The sequence below is a fragment of the Mchenga conophoros genome, linkage group LG1 (assembly GCF_057382185.1).
Source record: "Mchenga conophoros isolate Kocher_MC1m ecotype Shallow Benthic linkage group LG1, M_conophoros_male_GT1.1, whole genome shotgun sequence".
In the NCBI taxonomy this organism is placed as follows: domain Eukaryota; kingdom Metazoa; phylum Chordata; class Actinopteri; order Cichliformes; family Cichlidae; genus Mchenga; species Mchenga conophoros.
In genome coordinates this window covers 25,572,543-25,590,036 of record NC_140526.1, presented here as the reverse complement: position 1 = coordinate 25,590,036, position 17,494 = coordinate 25,572,543, and the positions used below count along the sequence as shown (strand labels likewise).

The 17,494-nt window shown below is 42.3% G+C and overlaps 2 protein-coding genes across 6 annotated transcripts; one reads left to right on the top strand and one right to left on the bottom strand.

Annotated features, from left to right (window-relative positions):
* Positions 1-608: 608 nt before the first annotated feature.
* Positions 609-7,390, bottom strand: dcun1d2b (DCN1, defective in cullin neddylation 1, domain containing 2b). 3 transcript variants are annotated; one of them, XM_085271876.1, is made up of 7 exons: positions 7,198-7,390; positions 4,176-4,392; positions 3,934-4,102; positions 3,646-3,776; positions 3,478-3,560; positions 3,069-3,165; positions 609-2,553 (listed from the first exon to the last, which is right to left on the bottom strand). In XM_085271876.1, exons 2-7 carry the CDS (start codon positions 4,348-4,350, stop codon positions 2,474-2,476), a joined length of 735 nt encoding a protein of 244 aa, XP_085128002.1. In that variant the 5' UTR covers positions 4,351-4,392; positions 7,198-7,390; the 3' UTR covers positions 609-2,473. The 3 variants fall into 3 exon arrangements, with proteins under 3 accessions (XP_085128002.1, XP_085127992.1, XP_085128009.1); XM_085271866.1 differs by lacking the exon at positions 7,198-7,390 and adding an exon at positions 6,371-6,917; XM_085271883.1 differs by lacking the exon at positions 7,198-7,390 and adding an exon at positions 6,102-6,362.
* Positions 6,462-17,179, top strand: slc9d1 (solute carrier family 9 member D1). 3 transcript variants are annotated; one of them, XM_085271843.1, is made up of 15 exons: positions 6,462-7,452; positions 8,187-8,336; positions 9,204-9,520; positions 10,242-10,409; positions 10,747-10,926; positions 11,017-11,217; positions 11,321-11,449; positions 11,551-11,643; positions 12,759-12,945; positions 14,030-14,147; positions 14,235-14,430; positions 14,561-14,711; positions 14,822-14,901; positions 14,993-15,142; positions 15,757-17,179. In XM_085271843.1, the coding sequence occupies exons 3-15, from the start codon at positions 9,263-9,265 to the stop codon at positions 15,868-15,870; spliced, it is 2,025 nt and encodes a 674-aa protein (XP_085127969.1). In that variant the 5' UTR covers positions 6,462-7,452; positions 8,187-8,336; positions 9,204-9,262; the 3' UTR covers positions 15,871-17,179. The 3 variants fall into 3 exon arrangements, with proteins under 3 accessions (XP_085127969.1, XP_085127961.1, XP_085127978.1); XM_085271835.1 differs by having other exon boundaries at positions 8,184-8,336; XM_085271852.1 differs by lacking the exon at positions 6,462-7,452 and adding an exon at positions 7,483-7,572 and having other exon boundaries at positions 8,184-8,336.
* The last annotated feature ends 315 nt before the right edge of the window (positions 17,180-17,494 follow it).

Genomic DNA, 17,494 nt, shown 5'->3' with positions numbered 1-17,494 from the left:
CATCGGTGAGCCACTGTCAATATGTGACATATTGAAGTCGCGTTTGAATTTGCGCTTGTTTTTTTGCTTTCACTTTGCAATCGTGCAAACTGTGTATAGAGAGCGACAGCACTGATCTGTGAGTGATGATAATTTGCGCACCAATTCCTCTGACATCGTCTTATTAATCGTTAGCTTACTATGCAAACATGACAAGTGAAATCTCCCGCAGCTTAAACATGTGAGAGGTTGATCGCGCAGAGAATCGCTGAGCTTATGTGAGTGCGTGTGTAAAAGCAGCAGGATTTATATTTGACTACGATGACCTGGATGACTGAGAACCTTCACAGACAGATATATATTTTAGTTCTGCTGAGCCAAATAAGACAGGTCAGGGTGAAGAAGTGACAGCCAAAGAAAAGCTTACCACAAAACGGAGAAGTTATGACAAATCAGACTATAAGGCAAAAAGAAAGTGCAGCTTTATGGTTTCATGGACAAAAGAATTTCTGTGGCTGCAATATGACGAGCTAAATAACCAGGGCTGCACATAAGTGGTCCGCAGGTGCGCATTCGCTGTCAAAATAAAAAACGCGCACAAGGGTTAGGGTTAAATTTAAAAACTGTACTTTTGAGTTAAAATATATATTTATAATTTTAATAAATGACAAATTAAAAAGGCATGAACATTTTTTTGTATCGAAAAAATATCGAACCGTGACACCAAAGTATCGAACCAAACCGAACCGTGAATTTTGTGTATTGTTGCACCCCTACTTCTGCCATACTCTGGGATGTAGAGTGTTTTAGGTACACTTAAAGAGAAACAGTTAATCCTATTAATAATGATAATAATAATAATAATAATAAGCATTGCTGCACTGATCTCTTAAGTGTTAAAAGGCTCAAGTCTTTATTAAACTACAGAAAAGTGAGAAATGCTATAGCCCACTGCCACCACTAGATGGCAGCCTGAGCAGTGTTCATGTTGTCCTATGTAATAAATTCAACCAAATCTATAAAAAGCAATCTTCAGCCGTGTAAACAATCAGTTAAAATACTCCTTGCTGCGATGCACAACTTCATTATAAAAACGTTAGCACGTGAGAGAAACCTACTGCCACGAAACGCGAATAACTCCGATGCTCCACACAGTGCCGTCTGATTAAATAAAAACGTATAATCCTACAACAGAAAAAGTGTACTTCAGTGCAGTTTGTAGAGGTGACAAGTCATCCTCACCGGGATGACAGGAAAGAGTCAGGGCGCCCCTCAGCTTCTCTCTGTGTTCGTACTTTTAATCGCTGCTAAAGTCAAGACATAAAACCAACAAGTGTAATGCTGCAGCATCCCAAATGCTGCTTTTGCACCAACAACAAAAAAAAGTGCCACGACCTGTTTTTGCTCTTCTAAAGCTCCTTTAGAAGAGCTTCAGGCCTGAGCGAGCCACAGAAGTCACAACAAAAATCTACCGGCGTCAGTCTGAATACGAGCACATTAACTGACTGCTGCACTTCTCTCTGCAATCACCTGCGAGCTCCTCAGCTCACTTGAGAATGCCCCAAACAGCAGTAACATGTTTATCTCATCAACTTCATTTCCTTTTACGATGCTTTTTTTTTTTGGTAATTCCTAATTCAGAACACAGACGTCCCTCTCTGAGCCTCTGCAGGAGGTAGAGCTATCAGGAGCAGCACAGAAAGCCTGCAGTTAGTGACAGAGACAGACGTTCAGTGGGGTTTGTGTGATGAAATGAAAGTGACACCACTGTAACAGATCGATAAAGCCTTTGTGATTCTGCTGGTGCTCAACAAACGTGCTTCTCTACCTAGATCTCTGAACACAAGATGTGGAGTTTAAGGTGAATTATTCCAGCTTTTTACATATCAACAAAACCAAAGATATGTGGGATGGTATTGTAAATAAGGCAATATGCACAGACACACACACAAACACACTCAAGCTCACTTCCTCTGTCTGCTCTCACTGTAACTTGGAGAGCAACACATTCGCAACATCCGTAAAAATAACCTTAATAGCACCACCCCCACTCACACACACACACATCATGGCACCACTCCACACTAGCTCACAAAACATGCAGAGTTTAACTTCCAACCGACTCTCTGGCTGTCACTGTACCGAGGCTGCTGGTTAGTGAGTCCACAGGTGTGGTTTTACACCTGTCGGTGAGAAGTTTGAGCATTTACATCCTCTTCACATTGCTGTTTGTGTCAGCAAACAACAACTAAAAAAAGAAAAAAAGTTCTCTTTCTGGCTGATTCCCGTCCAGCTTTCCATTTTAAAAGTTCGGGTCTCTCCCTTTCAGAGGCATCGTATGCAGTTGGAAGAACAATCCTAATGGAAAAAGCTGCAGTCAGGCTTAATTAGAAGTAGTCTCATTTTTGGCTCGTTTGTATCAAAAACCTCATTCAGGAAAAGAAAACAGGAAGAAATGCGAAACTCAATCCGCTGCATGAAGCCGGGACAAACATTATGTCACGTTGCGTTTGGTCCCCATCACAATCGGCCGAGCAAATTCCACAAAGTCGTCGATCAGGACGGGCCAGGCCCCTGAGGAGAGCGAGCAGAAGGGGAATATGTTAGAGGGAATAAATAAACAAGATTTAAGTAGTGAAATCACGATTCAAGACATCAGAGATAAGAAAGTTAGATAAAAGGGTGGCCTTAAAGGAAGTGACTCTGCTGTAGATGGTTTTTAACGGCCTGCCAATTCTTTTGCCCGCTACTTGTCAACTTTCCTTCATTTTTTTTTTAGATTCTAAGAGATGCTAAGAGCTGTTTAGCTGCTGAAAAAATACAATTTTATACCTGTCAAACTGACTTATTGTTGGCCTTTATCATAGATTTAGCTTAAGAAATGTGAACTACTAGAAAATCTGGCTCATTTAAAGCAAAAGAAAGCAATTATTGGTGGCTCAAAGCATTTGCACAGTACTTCAAGTCACTTGTGCGCTGGCGTAGGGGCAGACAAAGAGACAACACCCTGAATTATTCGTATTTAATGTTACAACTGATGAGCTTTCAATGTGTTCACCGATCATCTTCATCCAGACTCGTTAGCTCACCTTCCTCATCATAGTTTGACATGTCGTCTGCAATCATATTGCCAAAGTCCAGGAGGAGGTTCCATGTGTCCCTGGGAATCGATCGTTTGTGATGCTCCTGAATGCAGCACAGCAACAGGAAACGTTTGGAGTTTCATTGTGATCATAAAAAAAAAACTAAAAAAAAAAACCACTTTTTTTTTTTAAATTACAAAGGCAACAAACAAACAACCTCAATTAAAGGTGACATAACTCTAAACTGTCAAAAATCAATGTGGGGGATTGGATTATTTCTTTTATATAGGTCAACAAGATGGACAAAGCATGCTTGAAATGCCAGGGAAATCGATTCATGCATGTCAGATACCCAAATGTCCCACTGATCCAAAAATGAAAAGAACGGGGAGACAACAGAACATCCCACACTCACCAGCAGGAAGCGGTTCCACAGATCCAGGAACTTGAACCGACCTGTGAGAACTAGATTCCAGTAAGCCACGGCCATCTCCAGGTCTAGAAAGCAGAAAATCTGTTTAAGGGTGGATGCTTCATGTTTTTGATTAAAAACAGTGTTTTCCCTACACACTGTCATTCTTACCTAACCCCTTCTGGCCTGGGTTCTTGGCAAAACTGAAGGTAAACTGGTAGAAGTCTTTGAACTTTCCTGAGTCTTTCAGCTCCTGCTCTAGTCTGGGAAGAATGGCCTTAAGCTTTTCAGGGCTGTCGCACCTGTAGGACATGATGATGATGTAAAGTCTGAAATATGAAACCTTAAATACTCGTATGACTCGTCTTACAGAGACAAACGGCACAGTACATACACTCATATGTCAGAAATGCAGTACAGTTAATCACAAAATAGATTTCAAAGCCAGTTACTGCTCACCCTAGCTCAGCCATGCCATCCAGGAACTCCTTCCTGCTGAACTCGCACTGCGTGGCTGCTCTGAACTTCCACGCCACCACCAGTATGCTCATGCTCGCCGGATCTAGAATCAGGTCATCGCAGAATTGCTGGATCCCGTCGATGCCTATCTTGTTCTCATCCTGGGGATCTACAACAAAAGCCGAAAATAATGAGCGCGACGGAATGAGCGGATCGCTCCGATTTCAATCCCTGACACCTGCCTTTGTATCTGTTGTAGAGCTGCTCCAGTTTCTTGCGGTCCACTGAGGTTTTCATGGATTCTTTGTAGTAGAGGTCTGGGTTCTGGAAGTAGTTGTCTGTGGCGACTTCTAGTTTCCAGTCATTCTGTGCCAGGCAGTACACAGCTGTCCTTTCGCCTGCCTGCGTGAAGGACATAAACTGCCGAACTTTGTCCTTCTGTGATGACTTCAGCTTGTGCTGGAAAGTAAGGAGGGATGCAGGTGAATGCAGGGGCCAAAATATAAATGAAATAGGAAAGAGTATCAAATGTGATAAGGTAAGATAGACACGGGTAGGGATGGGTATCGAAACCCGGTTCTTGTTGAGAACCGGTTCCCACTGTTTCAATTCCTTGGAATTGTTTGCCATTTTTGCAAACGATTCCCTTATCGATTCCAGTCGCCCCGAATGACGTCACCACGTTGCAGAGCGTTGCTTACCTGGCAGGAAACACGGTGCCTAAGCGGCTCAAATGCTCAAAAGTTTGGTTATACTTTATGAGAACGGATGACAACAGGGCAACTTGCAATACTTGCAAAGTAGAGATTTCATTTAAGGGAGGAAACACTGCGAACATGCAAAAGCATTTGCTCACAAAACACGCGATAACCTTAAATGAATGTTGTGTTTTTAATTCCGCTCCGGACTCGTGAATCTCAACCCAGCAGCAGCGGTAACGTTTGCACGTCCTCTCCCGTTAATGCGGCAGGTAAATAATCAACTAACAGTGCATATTATGTTAGCGCGATCTGCCTTATTACAAAACCTGCTATTACTGTGCGTTTAGGTGACCATGATGAGAGAGACAGACAGAGTCTGGCTCAGATGCTGGCAGTTCTCGCTGCAGTCTACCGATAGCGTCTCCTTTCAGGCCAGGATAGACGAATGTCACCGAGCAGTGACTAAGTTTGTGGTCAAAGGCTTGCACCTATTTGCCACAGCAGATGCCCCCAATTTCACTTTGGTAAGTGAATGTGTTTAATTGTAGGCAGGGACATTACTGGATATTCTTGTGTAATTGCTACAGAATAATTTATGTTACACTTTGTTATTGCAACGGGATAATATTTATTTTATTATTTTACATTTACAATTTTTTTTTCCTGGGAACCCTGTGACACCCCATTGAAGAGCCGTAGGCTGGACCTCTTAAGATCTCACTGTTGGGTTTGTAAGGCCATGTTACTCCTAAATTTCTATCTTGTTCAAAGACAAGATATAAAACAAAGTTCTAAGCTAATCGACCTTAGTGTTCTCCTTTTTTAAAAATAAGAATCGATAAGAGAATCGATAAAGAATCGAATCGTTAAACAGAATCGAAAATGAAATCAGAATCGTGAAAATCTTATCAATACCCATCCCTAGACACAGGCCCTTCTTTCAAGTAATTAAAATATTTCAAGCTGCATATAAATTCAAATAATGCTCATCAAACCAACATTACAAATTCTGGACCCCTCTAAGTCCTGGGGTAATGGAGGACAGGTCCCCCACTTCGCCAGCTTTGGTAATCCTGCCATGCATCATCAGACTGCACACCAACATTCAAACATACAGGATAAGTGCTATTAGAGTACGCTAGAGTGCAAAGACTTCCCTTCAAGTTGAGGCTTTCACTAGAAACTCCACAGAAAACTTGCTGTGCGGTCTCTCACTACTTTAAGCTTTGCATGTAATTAAAAAGTAAAAGGCTGGAAACCAGGTGTGCCACAGCGCTGATGTTAGCACTTGCAAATGCACGGCCACGAGGTTCGGTTAGTCCACGAATATGCTGTTTGATCATGTGGCCCGTCTTTGCAGACCTGACCCACGCGATGATCAAACAGCAAACGCACTATGGCAGGCCACAGCTCGTCGACCTGGTCCTTCTAGGCACGGGGGAGGGATCCTTCACGGGGTATCCTCACCTGGGTCAGCATCGCAGACGAGCTACCCCATAAAGGCAAAGGTACGTGGCGCAAGTGCATGCATCCCGTCTCAAAAACATCAACAACTGACCTCCCGTCTCCCCTCACATTCCTCACACACATCTCTGACGATGCGACACTTGGCCGCGGACACCCCGACCCCGCACACTGCGGTGACCCCTGAGCGTCAGAGACAGCTGTTACTGTCTGAGGAGCTCATAAACGGGGATAAACAACTCTAACGGTTTCTCATTTTTAATCTCACCTACCATTTTTATCACCCGCTGTTTTGGCCAACTTGAGATCCAATTTCCCCCAGGCACGCATGCGCAAAAGAACTGGGCTACTGTACGGCAATTGGAGTCGTGGGTAATGTAGTTCAGCACCGCTGAAATTCAAGATACAATCCCCGCTTCGGTAAAATACTTGTTTTATTCTTAAATATTGTGCAACGTCTCTGACACCGCCTAAAAAGTCTCATTATTACTCCGCGTCTATTACTGCGATACTACACCGTGAGTATAACCCTTGTTGAGGGGGACGGGTCATAGAACTAGGCGTGGAGATAATTTAACGGTATTTTTTCTCGCTTCACCGAAATAATACGACTTTACACAACAGTGAAAATGTGTCATAACCGAAAAATAAAAGAAAAAACGGAGAAGCGCTACCATAACGTAAAAGCACTTGACGCAAGAGTCGAGTCGAAAACGCAAAAACACCTGAGAACTACAACTCCCATATCAAATCTGATAAAGATGTTTCGGAAGTAATCTGAAGATGGATCTTTAATTTTTATCGACAGGAATATGTTCTGAAAGCAGAGGAGGGGTTGTTTAGTTTTAGTTGCGCCTGGTGTAAATGGGGAGGGGATCCGCTGTCGACACACACGACTGTCATTTCTTTGCTAATGTTAGCAAAGTTGAGATAGCGTTAACTGCTGTGTCACAAGTGTGTGTGTGGACTCAGCTGGCTGGAGCTGGTCTGACAGCTCCGGGCAATTTGGAAGCTAACTTAGCTTTACCTAACAGCTTATTCAACTTTAGCCACACTAGAACTAACTCAGCTGTTTTAGGGACTGGGCGTTTGTACCTACCTGGGAAAAAAAGTATTGTTACCCCTTCCTGTCTGCCTGCACCGACACTGCTACCGACGGCCCGGAGGTCGGAGTAAACATGAAGTTGGTGGCCAAGTAAAAACCGGTGAACGCCTGCACCGACGCTGTCTCCAGCTATGTGGCAGGAGAGGAGGGGTGGTGGTAGTGCGGCACAACAGCACGATTGTTTCCTTCTTCTTCTGCTGCTCCTTCAGTCGTGGAGTTGAGAGCCAGGACAGTACACACATTTCGCAGGTAGTGATTTCTTTACTCATCTGTTTCTGCTGATATACCCACTCATAGAAGTCGAGTAATCTGTGTTTGGGACAGTGAAGAAAATGGGTGATTTCACTGGCTGTCCGTGCTGTTTCCTCGGTATGTCATTCATACCTGGCGGTGTGTGTTATTAAGATAGCTAAATGTCCTCCCCGTTTTATTTTACATTGACACGTCTGTGCTCCATTTTTTATGTGTTTTTTATGCACATCCTGACAAGGTAAAACTTCAAGTTTTAGGTACGAGTCCAAAGTTTAGTGCAGATCACCTGTGGGAAGGAACATTTTCATTTTACTTGAGTATTTCTTTTTACATCACTACAACAACAAAGACTTTGTCATACAAAGCAATGTATTATATTTTTAAAAATCTACTCTATCGAAACCAAATAAAACATTAACCTTTAATGTTACTGTGTCAGTAATAATAATAGAATGGAGGCTGTTTATAATGGCATTTTTGTTTTATTTTTAACATACATAACCTGTTATATAGTCATTTAACATTGTTTGTTTTTCATGGTGTATACGCGGTCTTTTTTCATAGATCAAGCGTTTGTAAAGTGAAAGGAAATGTAGGGGAAATGTTTAAACTGCACTTCTGGTTTTGTTTACATTAAATTCTCTGAGGGTGACATGGCTTTTTTCAAGTTTGTAATGCCTTAAATCTGAGAACCTGTGTGTGCGCGTATGTGTGCTTGTCCATTTCAGCAGCTCAAGACGGAACAGTGGTATTACTGATTTCTAGCTGCAGTGGCAGAGCGTCTGCAGCCTAGCCCAAAGGAAGAAGGACATAGGAGGAGTTTGGAAAGTAAACATCTCTCAGCTTGACTCATGCTCACAACAGTGCAGACTGCCTTGGCTGTGAGTTGAATGTATTCAGTGTTGGTGTGGATAAAGATTAAATGTAAAGCAACCTGGATGTTTTGTTTTTTTGGTTGTTTCTTTTTTAAATACAATCCTTTCCCTCACTATATACACTGCAGCGTATTTGATGAAGGCAGCAGAGGAAGCAGCTCTGGAATTTTTTACAGGTTAAGCATTCAGTCACATTAAGGTGAAGCTTAATAATAAGAACTGCTAGCAAGACGGAACTCATGTTCAGCTGCCACCACACCCTGCTTAAAGACTGAACAGGCTGTTGGTATAACAATAGTAAATATACAGGTTGCATAAGTACACACTGTATCTCACATAACACCACTCACTTTGCTTTCAGAGCTGCCTTAATTCTTCATGGCTTATATTAAAAAAAAAAAGTGCTGGAAACATGGGAGAGGGATTTTGGTCCAAATTGACATGACAGCATCACACATGGCTCCATGATCTGAGTCATATGTTCCACCACATCCCAAAGGTGCTCTACGGATTGAGATCTGGTGACTGTGGAGGCCATCTGAGTGCAGTGAACTCATTGTCATGTTCAAGAAACCAGTTTGAGATTATTTGCGCTTTGTGAGATGGTGTGTTATCCTACAGGAAGGAGCCATTGGGAGATGGGTAGATGGTAGTTTGGTTTTAAGGGGATTACTTAAATCACATTTCTTTCCCATTTTGATGCTCAGCTTCAGTTCCAGAAGGTTGTCTCAACCATGTCAACAAATGCATTGAATTTTTGCCATATGACTGGCTGATATATAGATATATTTGCATTGACACTCAACCCATCTTAATCTGTCATACTATTTTGTTTTTTTTTTACTTTTTAAAAAAAACCTTTTCCATATCCAGGCCTCACACCCGTCTTCAGTCCCCCTCACACCCTGGTGAAGACGCGAGTAGGACTTTGGATGCAGGCTGTATGTTGGCTGCTGTGCCTCAGCCTGGCAGGGGCATCTGCCGTGGTCCACAAAGACCAGGTGGCCCAGCATGCCGTCAAGCTCTATCGAAGTAAAAGGGCTGCACACGGGCAGAGCTGGGTGGCTGGTAACTGCAAGCGGCTGGTGGGCCTCCTACGTCAGAAAAATGTGGTTTTCAAGAAGCTGGAGGCTGCTGCCGATGCTGTTGGGAAAGACCGGAGCCTTTCAGAGACTGAGAAACACTTCCAGGTACCAGACTGAGAAAAAGCAATCTGATGGAGCCAAGAGCTCCTTTCAAATTGTTATCCACTGAAGAGTTAGAGACATTTAACTTTTGCATAACCTGTAATTCTTCTTTAGGTCTCTAAACTGTTTGCCTCTCTGACTGTTGCACAGAATGACTGTGCATGCTTATAATTCATGTTTCCTATGATATGTGCATGTAGCGATAAGATGACTGGTTTGATTAAAACAACTAACAGGAGAAATAGCTAAGCACCACTTTTAGACTTTTATACCAGACCAAGCTGAAAACACATTTAAATTTAATGTGGTTTCTTCAAATCTTCAAAGTTTTTTTTTCTAGTTTACCTCTGAAACGATCTGAATGAAATGCCTTCTGGTTAACTCACTAAAACACAACACCAGACTGAGAGGCAGTTTCTTCCCCAGAGCTGTGACATCCATCTAAATTCAACATGTGACTTTCTGCACATATTTATTCTGCATATACGGATAGTGTGCATTCAGTTGTTTTATTGTGTTTAAGTGCCTCTTCTGATGTGTGCCGAGAGTCACATAAAATGCACCTTCATCCTATTGTAACCTGCTTCATCACAATCTGTTTTGTCCTGTTTGTCATGTCCAGTCTCCGATGAAGAATTGTAAACTGCACTGCACACGGTGGCTTCAGTGAAAGATGACCAGAGACATTTTACCGATTGACAAGTTTCTGTTTGTCTGCATTAAGGTTCACACTCTGGAGGTTTTGCAGAAGGAGCTGAATGAGAGCGAGCACCTCGTGTTCCAGGCGTTGCACAGCCTGCAGAGAGCGCTACAGGGAGACTACAAGGATGTGGTCAACATGAAGGAGAGCAGCAGACAAAGGCTGGAGGCCCTCAGGGAGGCAGCCATAAAGGTGAAGTCAGCTGTGTTTCATTATTTGTATCTCAGTTTTTCAAAAGACAGGGAAATATCAGAAGCCCAACAATCAGATGACCCACTATGAGTAAGCTCTTTGGTGACAGTGGAAAGAAAAAACTGTCTTTTAACAGGAAGAGACCTGTAGCAGAAATGGAAACTCCCAAAAAGACTATCCAAAATGTAAATTTATTATCAAATAAGTCCTGTGTGAATATAGGAGACTGTTGATATGATCATCCTACAGACCTCAAAATTTAAGACTGAATCTTTAATACAAATTTCCTACATTCATCTCTCCTAACATATGCATGGCCCCTCTTATCTCACTTCAGGAAGAACAGGAGTACGTGGAGCTGGTGGCGGCTGAGAAGCATCAGCAGGAAGCTGTTAAAAGCGCTTTGGCCCAGAACAAGACTCTGTCCATCCTGGATGAGATCCTGGAGGATGTCAGGAAGGCAGCTGACCGACTTGAGGAGGAGATCGAAGAGCACGCCTTTGACAACAACAAGCAGGTCTGCAGACAGTCACTGTCACATATTTTGGTTACTCAAAAACTGAAGATGATAGTGATTGTAGCTCCTTCCGTGCTGTGTGCTGTGTAGATGAAAGGAGTGAATGTAGAGGCCGTGCTGAGAGTGGAAGACGACGAAGAGAATGGAAGCAAGAGGAAGAACAAGTCCAGGCAAAAGGAAGTGGAGGATGACCTGGGACTGAGCATGCTCATTGACTCGCAGAACAACCAGTATGTTCTGACTAAACCGCGAGACTCAACAATGCCGAGAGCCGACCACCACTTTATCAAAGTCAGTCATTCCTCGCGTGTATAAGAAGCAGATACTCTGTATTAATTTGTTTTGAGTCGTTTTTAGTCAGTATTGACGGGTTTTTTTAAACATGTATGTGCAGGACTTGGTTTCAGTGGTGATGTTGTCTCTGCCCTGTGGCTGGATTTGCACTCTGGCGGGTCTTCCTCCCATGTTTGGATATATCATCTGCGGGGTCCTGCTTGGTCCTTCTGGGCTCAACAGCATCAAGGTGTGTGAGAGCGAGACTGTAATTAATTTTTTTTAAATCAGTCTTTTTTTCTACTTTCTGTGCTTGTTGTTTATATCTGTGCTCGGCTTTGCTTGTTGCAGTCTATGGTTCAGGTGGAGACTCTCGGGGAGTTGGGTGTGTTTTTCACTCTCTTTGTGGTCGGACTGGAGTTCTCACCTGAGCGCCTCAGAAAGGTAAATGAAGAAGATTTTGCTTTTGGAATAATGCAAAGGCAAAGGCAAGTCTGGCACTGATGCCAATGACATGGTCAAACTGTTCTGTGTGTTGTATTGCGGTGGTGCAGCATGACACGAATTAACCAACATCAGTATGAAAGCAACTTTTAAAACAATACTTTTATGTCCTTCAATGTTTGGTTTAGAGCAGGGGTCTCCAACTCCAGTCCTCGAGGGCCGCTGTCCTGAAACCTTTCCATGCGACCCTGCTGCAACACACCTGAATACGATTAGTAGGTCATTAGCAAGACTATAGAACCTGACTGCATGCTGAGGTGGCAACCCCTAACCCTACTCATGTCAGTTTAAGTAAATGTAAGTGTTAGGAATAATGTACTTTTATTGCACCATGTTCATTCACTCATGAGCTACTGGAACATGAATCAAATGGCTGAGTTGCCACCTCAGCATGCAGTCAGGTTCTATAGAGTCCTTCTAATGACCTACTAGTCGTATTCAGGTGTGTTGCAGCAGGGACGCATGGAAAAGTTTCAGGGCAGCGGCCCTTGAGGACTGGAGTTGGAGACCCCTGGTTTAGAGCCTGATTGGTATATTATTAGAGCTGAAAAGAAGGCGACTGGACTTTACGTTTTTTGAAGACCGCACAAGGGTTTAAATACCTGGGACTCTCAACCTTTTGGTTTTAGAAGTGAAGAAGCCTCTTGGATGAGAAGAGAAATGATTTTAAAAGAAAACTTAAAGAAGTCTGGTCGCTTTCTTTCTAACCTCCTTAAACAGCAGTGACCTGGATGACCGAGAAACTACGCAAACATATATTGGATGTTAGCAGCTGATGTTTGCCAATGTAATGTGTAATTACTGTCCAGTTTGTGCTAATATAGAAGCTTTTTTTATGCTTGGGATAATTTAGAAAAAGTTTAAGTAGCAGCGGACATGCTGAAGAATATTGGCTGATACATCTAGATTTAATTCCACATCAGTATTAGAATGTTTCTGTAAAATCCACTATTGCTCATAGTCTAGTTGTTTTAATACCATTTGTTTTTAAAGCCTCTGTTACTTACTTTATGGACAGTCATCATCCAGTCATCAACCTGTCTATGTGTGCATAGGTATGGAAGATTTCAGTTCAGGGTTCCTGCTCTTTGAGTCTGCTGATGGTAGGAGCCGGTTTGCTGTGGGGACAAGTCCTGCATATTCGACCCACCCAGACTGTCTTCATCTCTACTTGTTTGTCCTTGTCCAGCACTCCACTGGTGTCCCGCTTCCTGGCAGGAGGAAGCAGAGGAGATAAGGAAGGTTTGTGTTTTATGTGTCAGGACATAATAAAGCAATCATCTGGTTATTACCAGGTCCTAAAATTAGGTAAATACAGTATCAGATGAACAATAACACATGATACATTACACAGTGTCCTTGTGTATTTTGTAAGAATGAAGCCAAAATGCAGAAGCTGTATGAGGTGATCCACCTCATACAGCTTCTAGGTTTTAGAACCACCTTTAGCAGGAGAAACGCTCAAGACCAACAAACTGACAAAAATTCTGCTTTCATAGAGGTGATCACACTTGCTGATGATCAGTTAAATGTATCTGATTAGCAGTACCTGAATGCTACTTACCTCCTAATTCCTATGAAAGCAGGAAAGTGTGCTTAGTTTTTCCACACACTGCTTCTGCATTTTCCTGTAGTTTTGTTCAATAAATAATGATATGGTATAATATTTTGTATTGTTGTTTACCTGAGGCTGATGTTGCTTGCGGTTGTACTAACCTAGTTTATGACCTGCTAAGGGGTTATGTTCTATAATAAAACCTTAGAAGTATGCACTTTCACACAAGTGTTTTGAAAGTCTTCTCATTAGATTGTTTAAAGCGTTTGAGGGAAACAGACCGTGTGTGTCTGTTACATGAAGAGAACAGGTTGCATTTAATTGCTATGAGATGTGACTAGCTGGTTTTTCCTCTTCACTACTTCCATTTCAAAGATAAAAAACAGAGAAAATCTATATTTATCCCTCTGGCCACATTCCAGAAAGTTAAGCATACCTCAGATACCAGTTATAGCAGCATTCAGCAGATCCTCCCTTACCTCTGATAGTATATAGCTGAGTAGGATTTTGTGACCTGCATGCCTGTGTTGACTTCTGCTAGCACAGCAGCGGTAAATGATTTTTGCTCACAGTGAAGAAAAATCACATTTATTTTACATTTAAGAGCAGCTTGCCTATCCACAGGCCTTTTCCCATGCCATTACTCTAGGTAATTTACACATTTTAATGTAGGCAAATTTAATATCACACTACATCCGCTTATACAATATTGATTACTAGGAGTGTTTTCCTTAGCCAGTGATCATTAACGTGTTTGTGTGTGTGTGGCAGCTGAGCTGGACTACAGCAGCGTTCTCCTTGGGATGTTGGTGATGCAAGATGTTCAGCTCGGCCTCTTCATCGCTGTCATGCCGACTCTGATCCAGGCACAAAGTGGAGAGTTGGACGGGTGTGTTGGTCTTTCTGTTGTTATTGCATGTGTGCTCTGTGTAAACACGCACACAGCATTGTAAACTCTTCCCTCTGTGCACCGCAGCTTCCTGTATGGCAGCCTCCACGTGCTCTATCTCCTGGCCCAGGTCCTGGTGTCGCTGGCTGCTGTGCTTCTGCTCTGCTTGCTCTTCAGATCATTCCTGATTGGCCCCTTTTACAAGAAGCTTCACATTGAGAGCAAAGGCAACAGGGAGATCCTGGTGCTGGGGATGGCAGCTTTTGTCTTTTTCATGCTGACAGTATGCTGTCTGTTTTTAACCTTTTCTTTTAGATAAAGATCTCACTTTATTCACTTATTATGTATTTCATGTTCTTGTCTAACCCGTCGTGTGTCTGTGCTGGTTCTTTTCTTGCTGACTCATGCTGCAGGTAACTGAGGTGCTGGATGTTTCCATGGAGCTCGGTTGTTTCCTGGCTGGAGCTTTGCTGTCCTCACAGGGTCACATGGTCACAGCAGAGGTCATGGGATGCATCGAGCCGATCAGAGACTTCCTTGCCATAATCTTCTTTGCTTCTATCGGTTAGCCTGAACGCGATCATGTGACTGATCTGACCTTGGTGTTGCGTTAGTTTTGTGTTGTTTACCGTGACTTTACTGAATGGTAAGTGTGTGTCTGTGTGATGCTGCAGGTTTCCACGTGTTCCCGACATTTGTGCTGTATGAACTCACCATCCTGCTGGCGCTAACTCTCACACTCGTCATTATGAAGGTACAGACTACTCCTGTGTTTTGTCTTTGTTTTTTGCTTTTCTTTGTCTATCTCCAGTTTCTGTTTCATTTGACTCCTTATTTCCTTCCAGTTTATGATGGCTGTACTCGTGCTGTCAGCAATCTTGCCTCCAGGGTCTCGGCACATACAGTGGATCGTCTCTGCTGGCCTCGCTCAGGTCAGCGAATTCTCCTTCGTCCTGGGCAGTCGTGCGCGTCGAGCTGGCATCATCTCCAGAGAGGTCAGTGATTACCTCTTATGTTAGTGTTGGCATCTGTTTTACTATTCAGACAGAGGAGAATATAGTAGGTGCTCAATTTGACTTTTGTTTGCTTCGTCTTCTGCCTTAAATAATCATTTATTAATGATTGTTTAAAGCAGAATTAGACGAGACCTATAATACCCTGTTCCAGGTCAATACTTTTATGTTATTCTGAGCTGTAGCTGACTCGCCCCTCCCTTTCAGCCAGTTTTCTTCTGATTGGCTGCCCCTCCCAAAAACAGGTTTGAACAGTAGCTGGGCAGATCTTCATGTGTAGTGTCAATCATCCATTGTCTATTTACAAAGAAGAACCAACTGCATTGGTTAGTTTTTAGCCAAAAGACCTATTATCTCTGATCTAAGCTAATCCTATAATGACGCAGTAATCTTTGCATCGTAAAGAATCGTGACTAGGACGACCGTCTATGTCACTGATATCTTGGCATTTAAGAACATCCATCTCTCTCCCTGGGGTATCATTGTGGAATAAATCAAAAGAGTGTTAAATTAGCTTTATTCAAAGTCTGTGTTAATGACATTTCGCCATCTGATTATTGGATCTTTATTTGGTTTGCCTCTCTGGCTCTGTGCAGGTGTACCTGCTGGTCCTCAGCGTCACCACTCTCAGTCTGCTGCTGGCTCCGCTGCTCTGGAAGGTTACCACACACAGATGGGTTCCCCGCACCGAACGCAGACCAGTCACATGACCACACTGACTTCAGCACCAAAGGGTTCTCGTTTGAGTTTTGCAGAAATAACAGTGGCATAACAAGAAGTTTTATTTATGCAGGACCAAATCTCCCTCTTTTTCTTCTTCTTCTTGTACTGACTCAATCTGCTGCTTTAGAGGAGAGTGACTTGAGGTCCTTAATCAAAGCCTGCTTCTGACTGTTAAAAAAGCCTTCATTACAGTTTCTCCATCCTAGGTATGGTCCAAATTGGTGTAACATGTAGTGTATGTGCTAGATAAACTATACTGTATTTTAATATCACATGCTGAAATAGTTTTACATGTAATCTGGAAACATCTGTAAGGCTCGGTGGTGTCTGCTACTTACAAAAAACCTTTGATAGAAAGCACATGTTTTGAGGAGAAGCACAACAGATAAGAGATCCTTTACGCTGTGACGCTTTTGATGTCAGAAATGCCTTTCTTCTTATTTTCAGACACTTGTTTCATCAGTCATTCCGTCACTTATGCAATTTGAACCTTAGATTTGCCTCCTCCATGTAGAAATCACATGACAGTTCAACACATCTCCATATATTGTTTTGTGATCTTATGAATAGGTGAAATATTTGGGAAGTATTTTTTTTGTATTATGTAAAACGACCTCCGTCGTTCTTCTAGATGACTATATTACTGTTCACTTTGTCTTCTTCGGCTCTTGGTTATCGTAGATGACAGATTGTGCTTCTGACTGACGTAAAAACCTTCTGTGTGCTGTATTTAATCAGAAGTGGGTTATTCTGATCATCGTGCTACTGTGAATTTTGCTATAATAGCACTCTCTGAAGACTGTAGTTTGTTACTCTTTTTTTTCTTGGCAAATGTCAGAACACCGTGGTAGGTCACACTACTAACAAACTCAGAAGGTAGATAATGAAATACATGATTTTAGGAGCAGAAATGCATCAGACACTAATGACAACTCTTCGCTGATGTTACGTTTGAATACAAAATGCACTAGTTAACCCTGAATGTCAAACTTATGTGCCTGCTCAACACTTCTCTGCACTAAAAACAAGACTTTGAGGAGTGTATTCCTGCTCATCTTGTGCTGTTAGTGTCTTATATTCCATAAAGTGCAATGTAAATGTGTCCAACAGCCAGGTTACTGAATATTTTAATATGATTCTCAGATACTGTTTCTTTCTTTTCTGTTTACATACATGTGTGTTGGTGGTCATGGCAGACACTACAAGTCATAAAGAAGTGCTGTTTTCATTCATGATTGTGTATTTCTAAACTGCTAAATTCATTTTATTTATTAAAAAGAAGATGACAACGAAGAATTTATTTGGTCTCGTGTTTGCTTTCCTCCTTTGATCCAGTAATTGCACTGGGAAACTTGGCAATTAATTAACTGTAGTTGTGTTGTAGAGACGCAAAAAGTTGCTTAAGAGGTTCATTTCTGAAAAAATCTACAATAATCAGGAACTTTGTTAGCTACGCCTGTTCAGTTGCAAATCTCTAATCAGCCAATCGCATGGTTAAGACCACCTGCTGAAGTTCAAACCAATCATCAGATCAGGATGCCGGGATTTTCCCACACAGCCGTCTCTAGTGTTTACAGAGAATGATCTGAAAAAACAAAACCAGATGGTGTA

Excerpts from the sequence above, each read along its gene's own strand:
- dcun1d2b (XM_085271883.1), bottom strand. The coding sequence starts at position 6,224 with ATGTGTGTGAGGAATGTGAGGGGAGACGGGAGGTCAGTTGTTGATGTT. Across the intron at positions 4,393-6,101 it reads CGTCTGCGATGCTGACCCAG|CACAAGCTGAAGTCATCACA; the intron begins GTGAGGATACCC and ends CTTACTTTCCAG. Across the intron at positions 3,777-3,933 it reads GATGGCATGGCTGAGCTAGG|GTGCGACAGCCCTGAAAAGC; the intron begins GTGAGCAGTAAC and ends CATGTCCTACAG.
- slc9d1 (XM_085271843.1), top strand. The coding sequence starts at position 9,263 with ATGCAGGCTGTATGTTGGCTGCTGTGCCTCAGCCTGGCAGGGGCATCT. Across the intron at positions 9,521-10,241 it reads AGACTGAGAAACACTTCCAG|GTTCACACTCTGGAGGTTTT; the intron begins GTACCAGACTGA and ends GTCTGCATTAAG. Across the intron at positions 12,946-14,029 it reads AAGCAGAGGAGATAAGGAAG|CTGAGCTGGACTACAGCAGC; the intron begins GTTTGTGTTTTA and ends TGTGTGTGGCAG.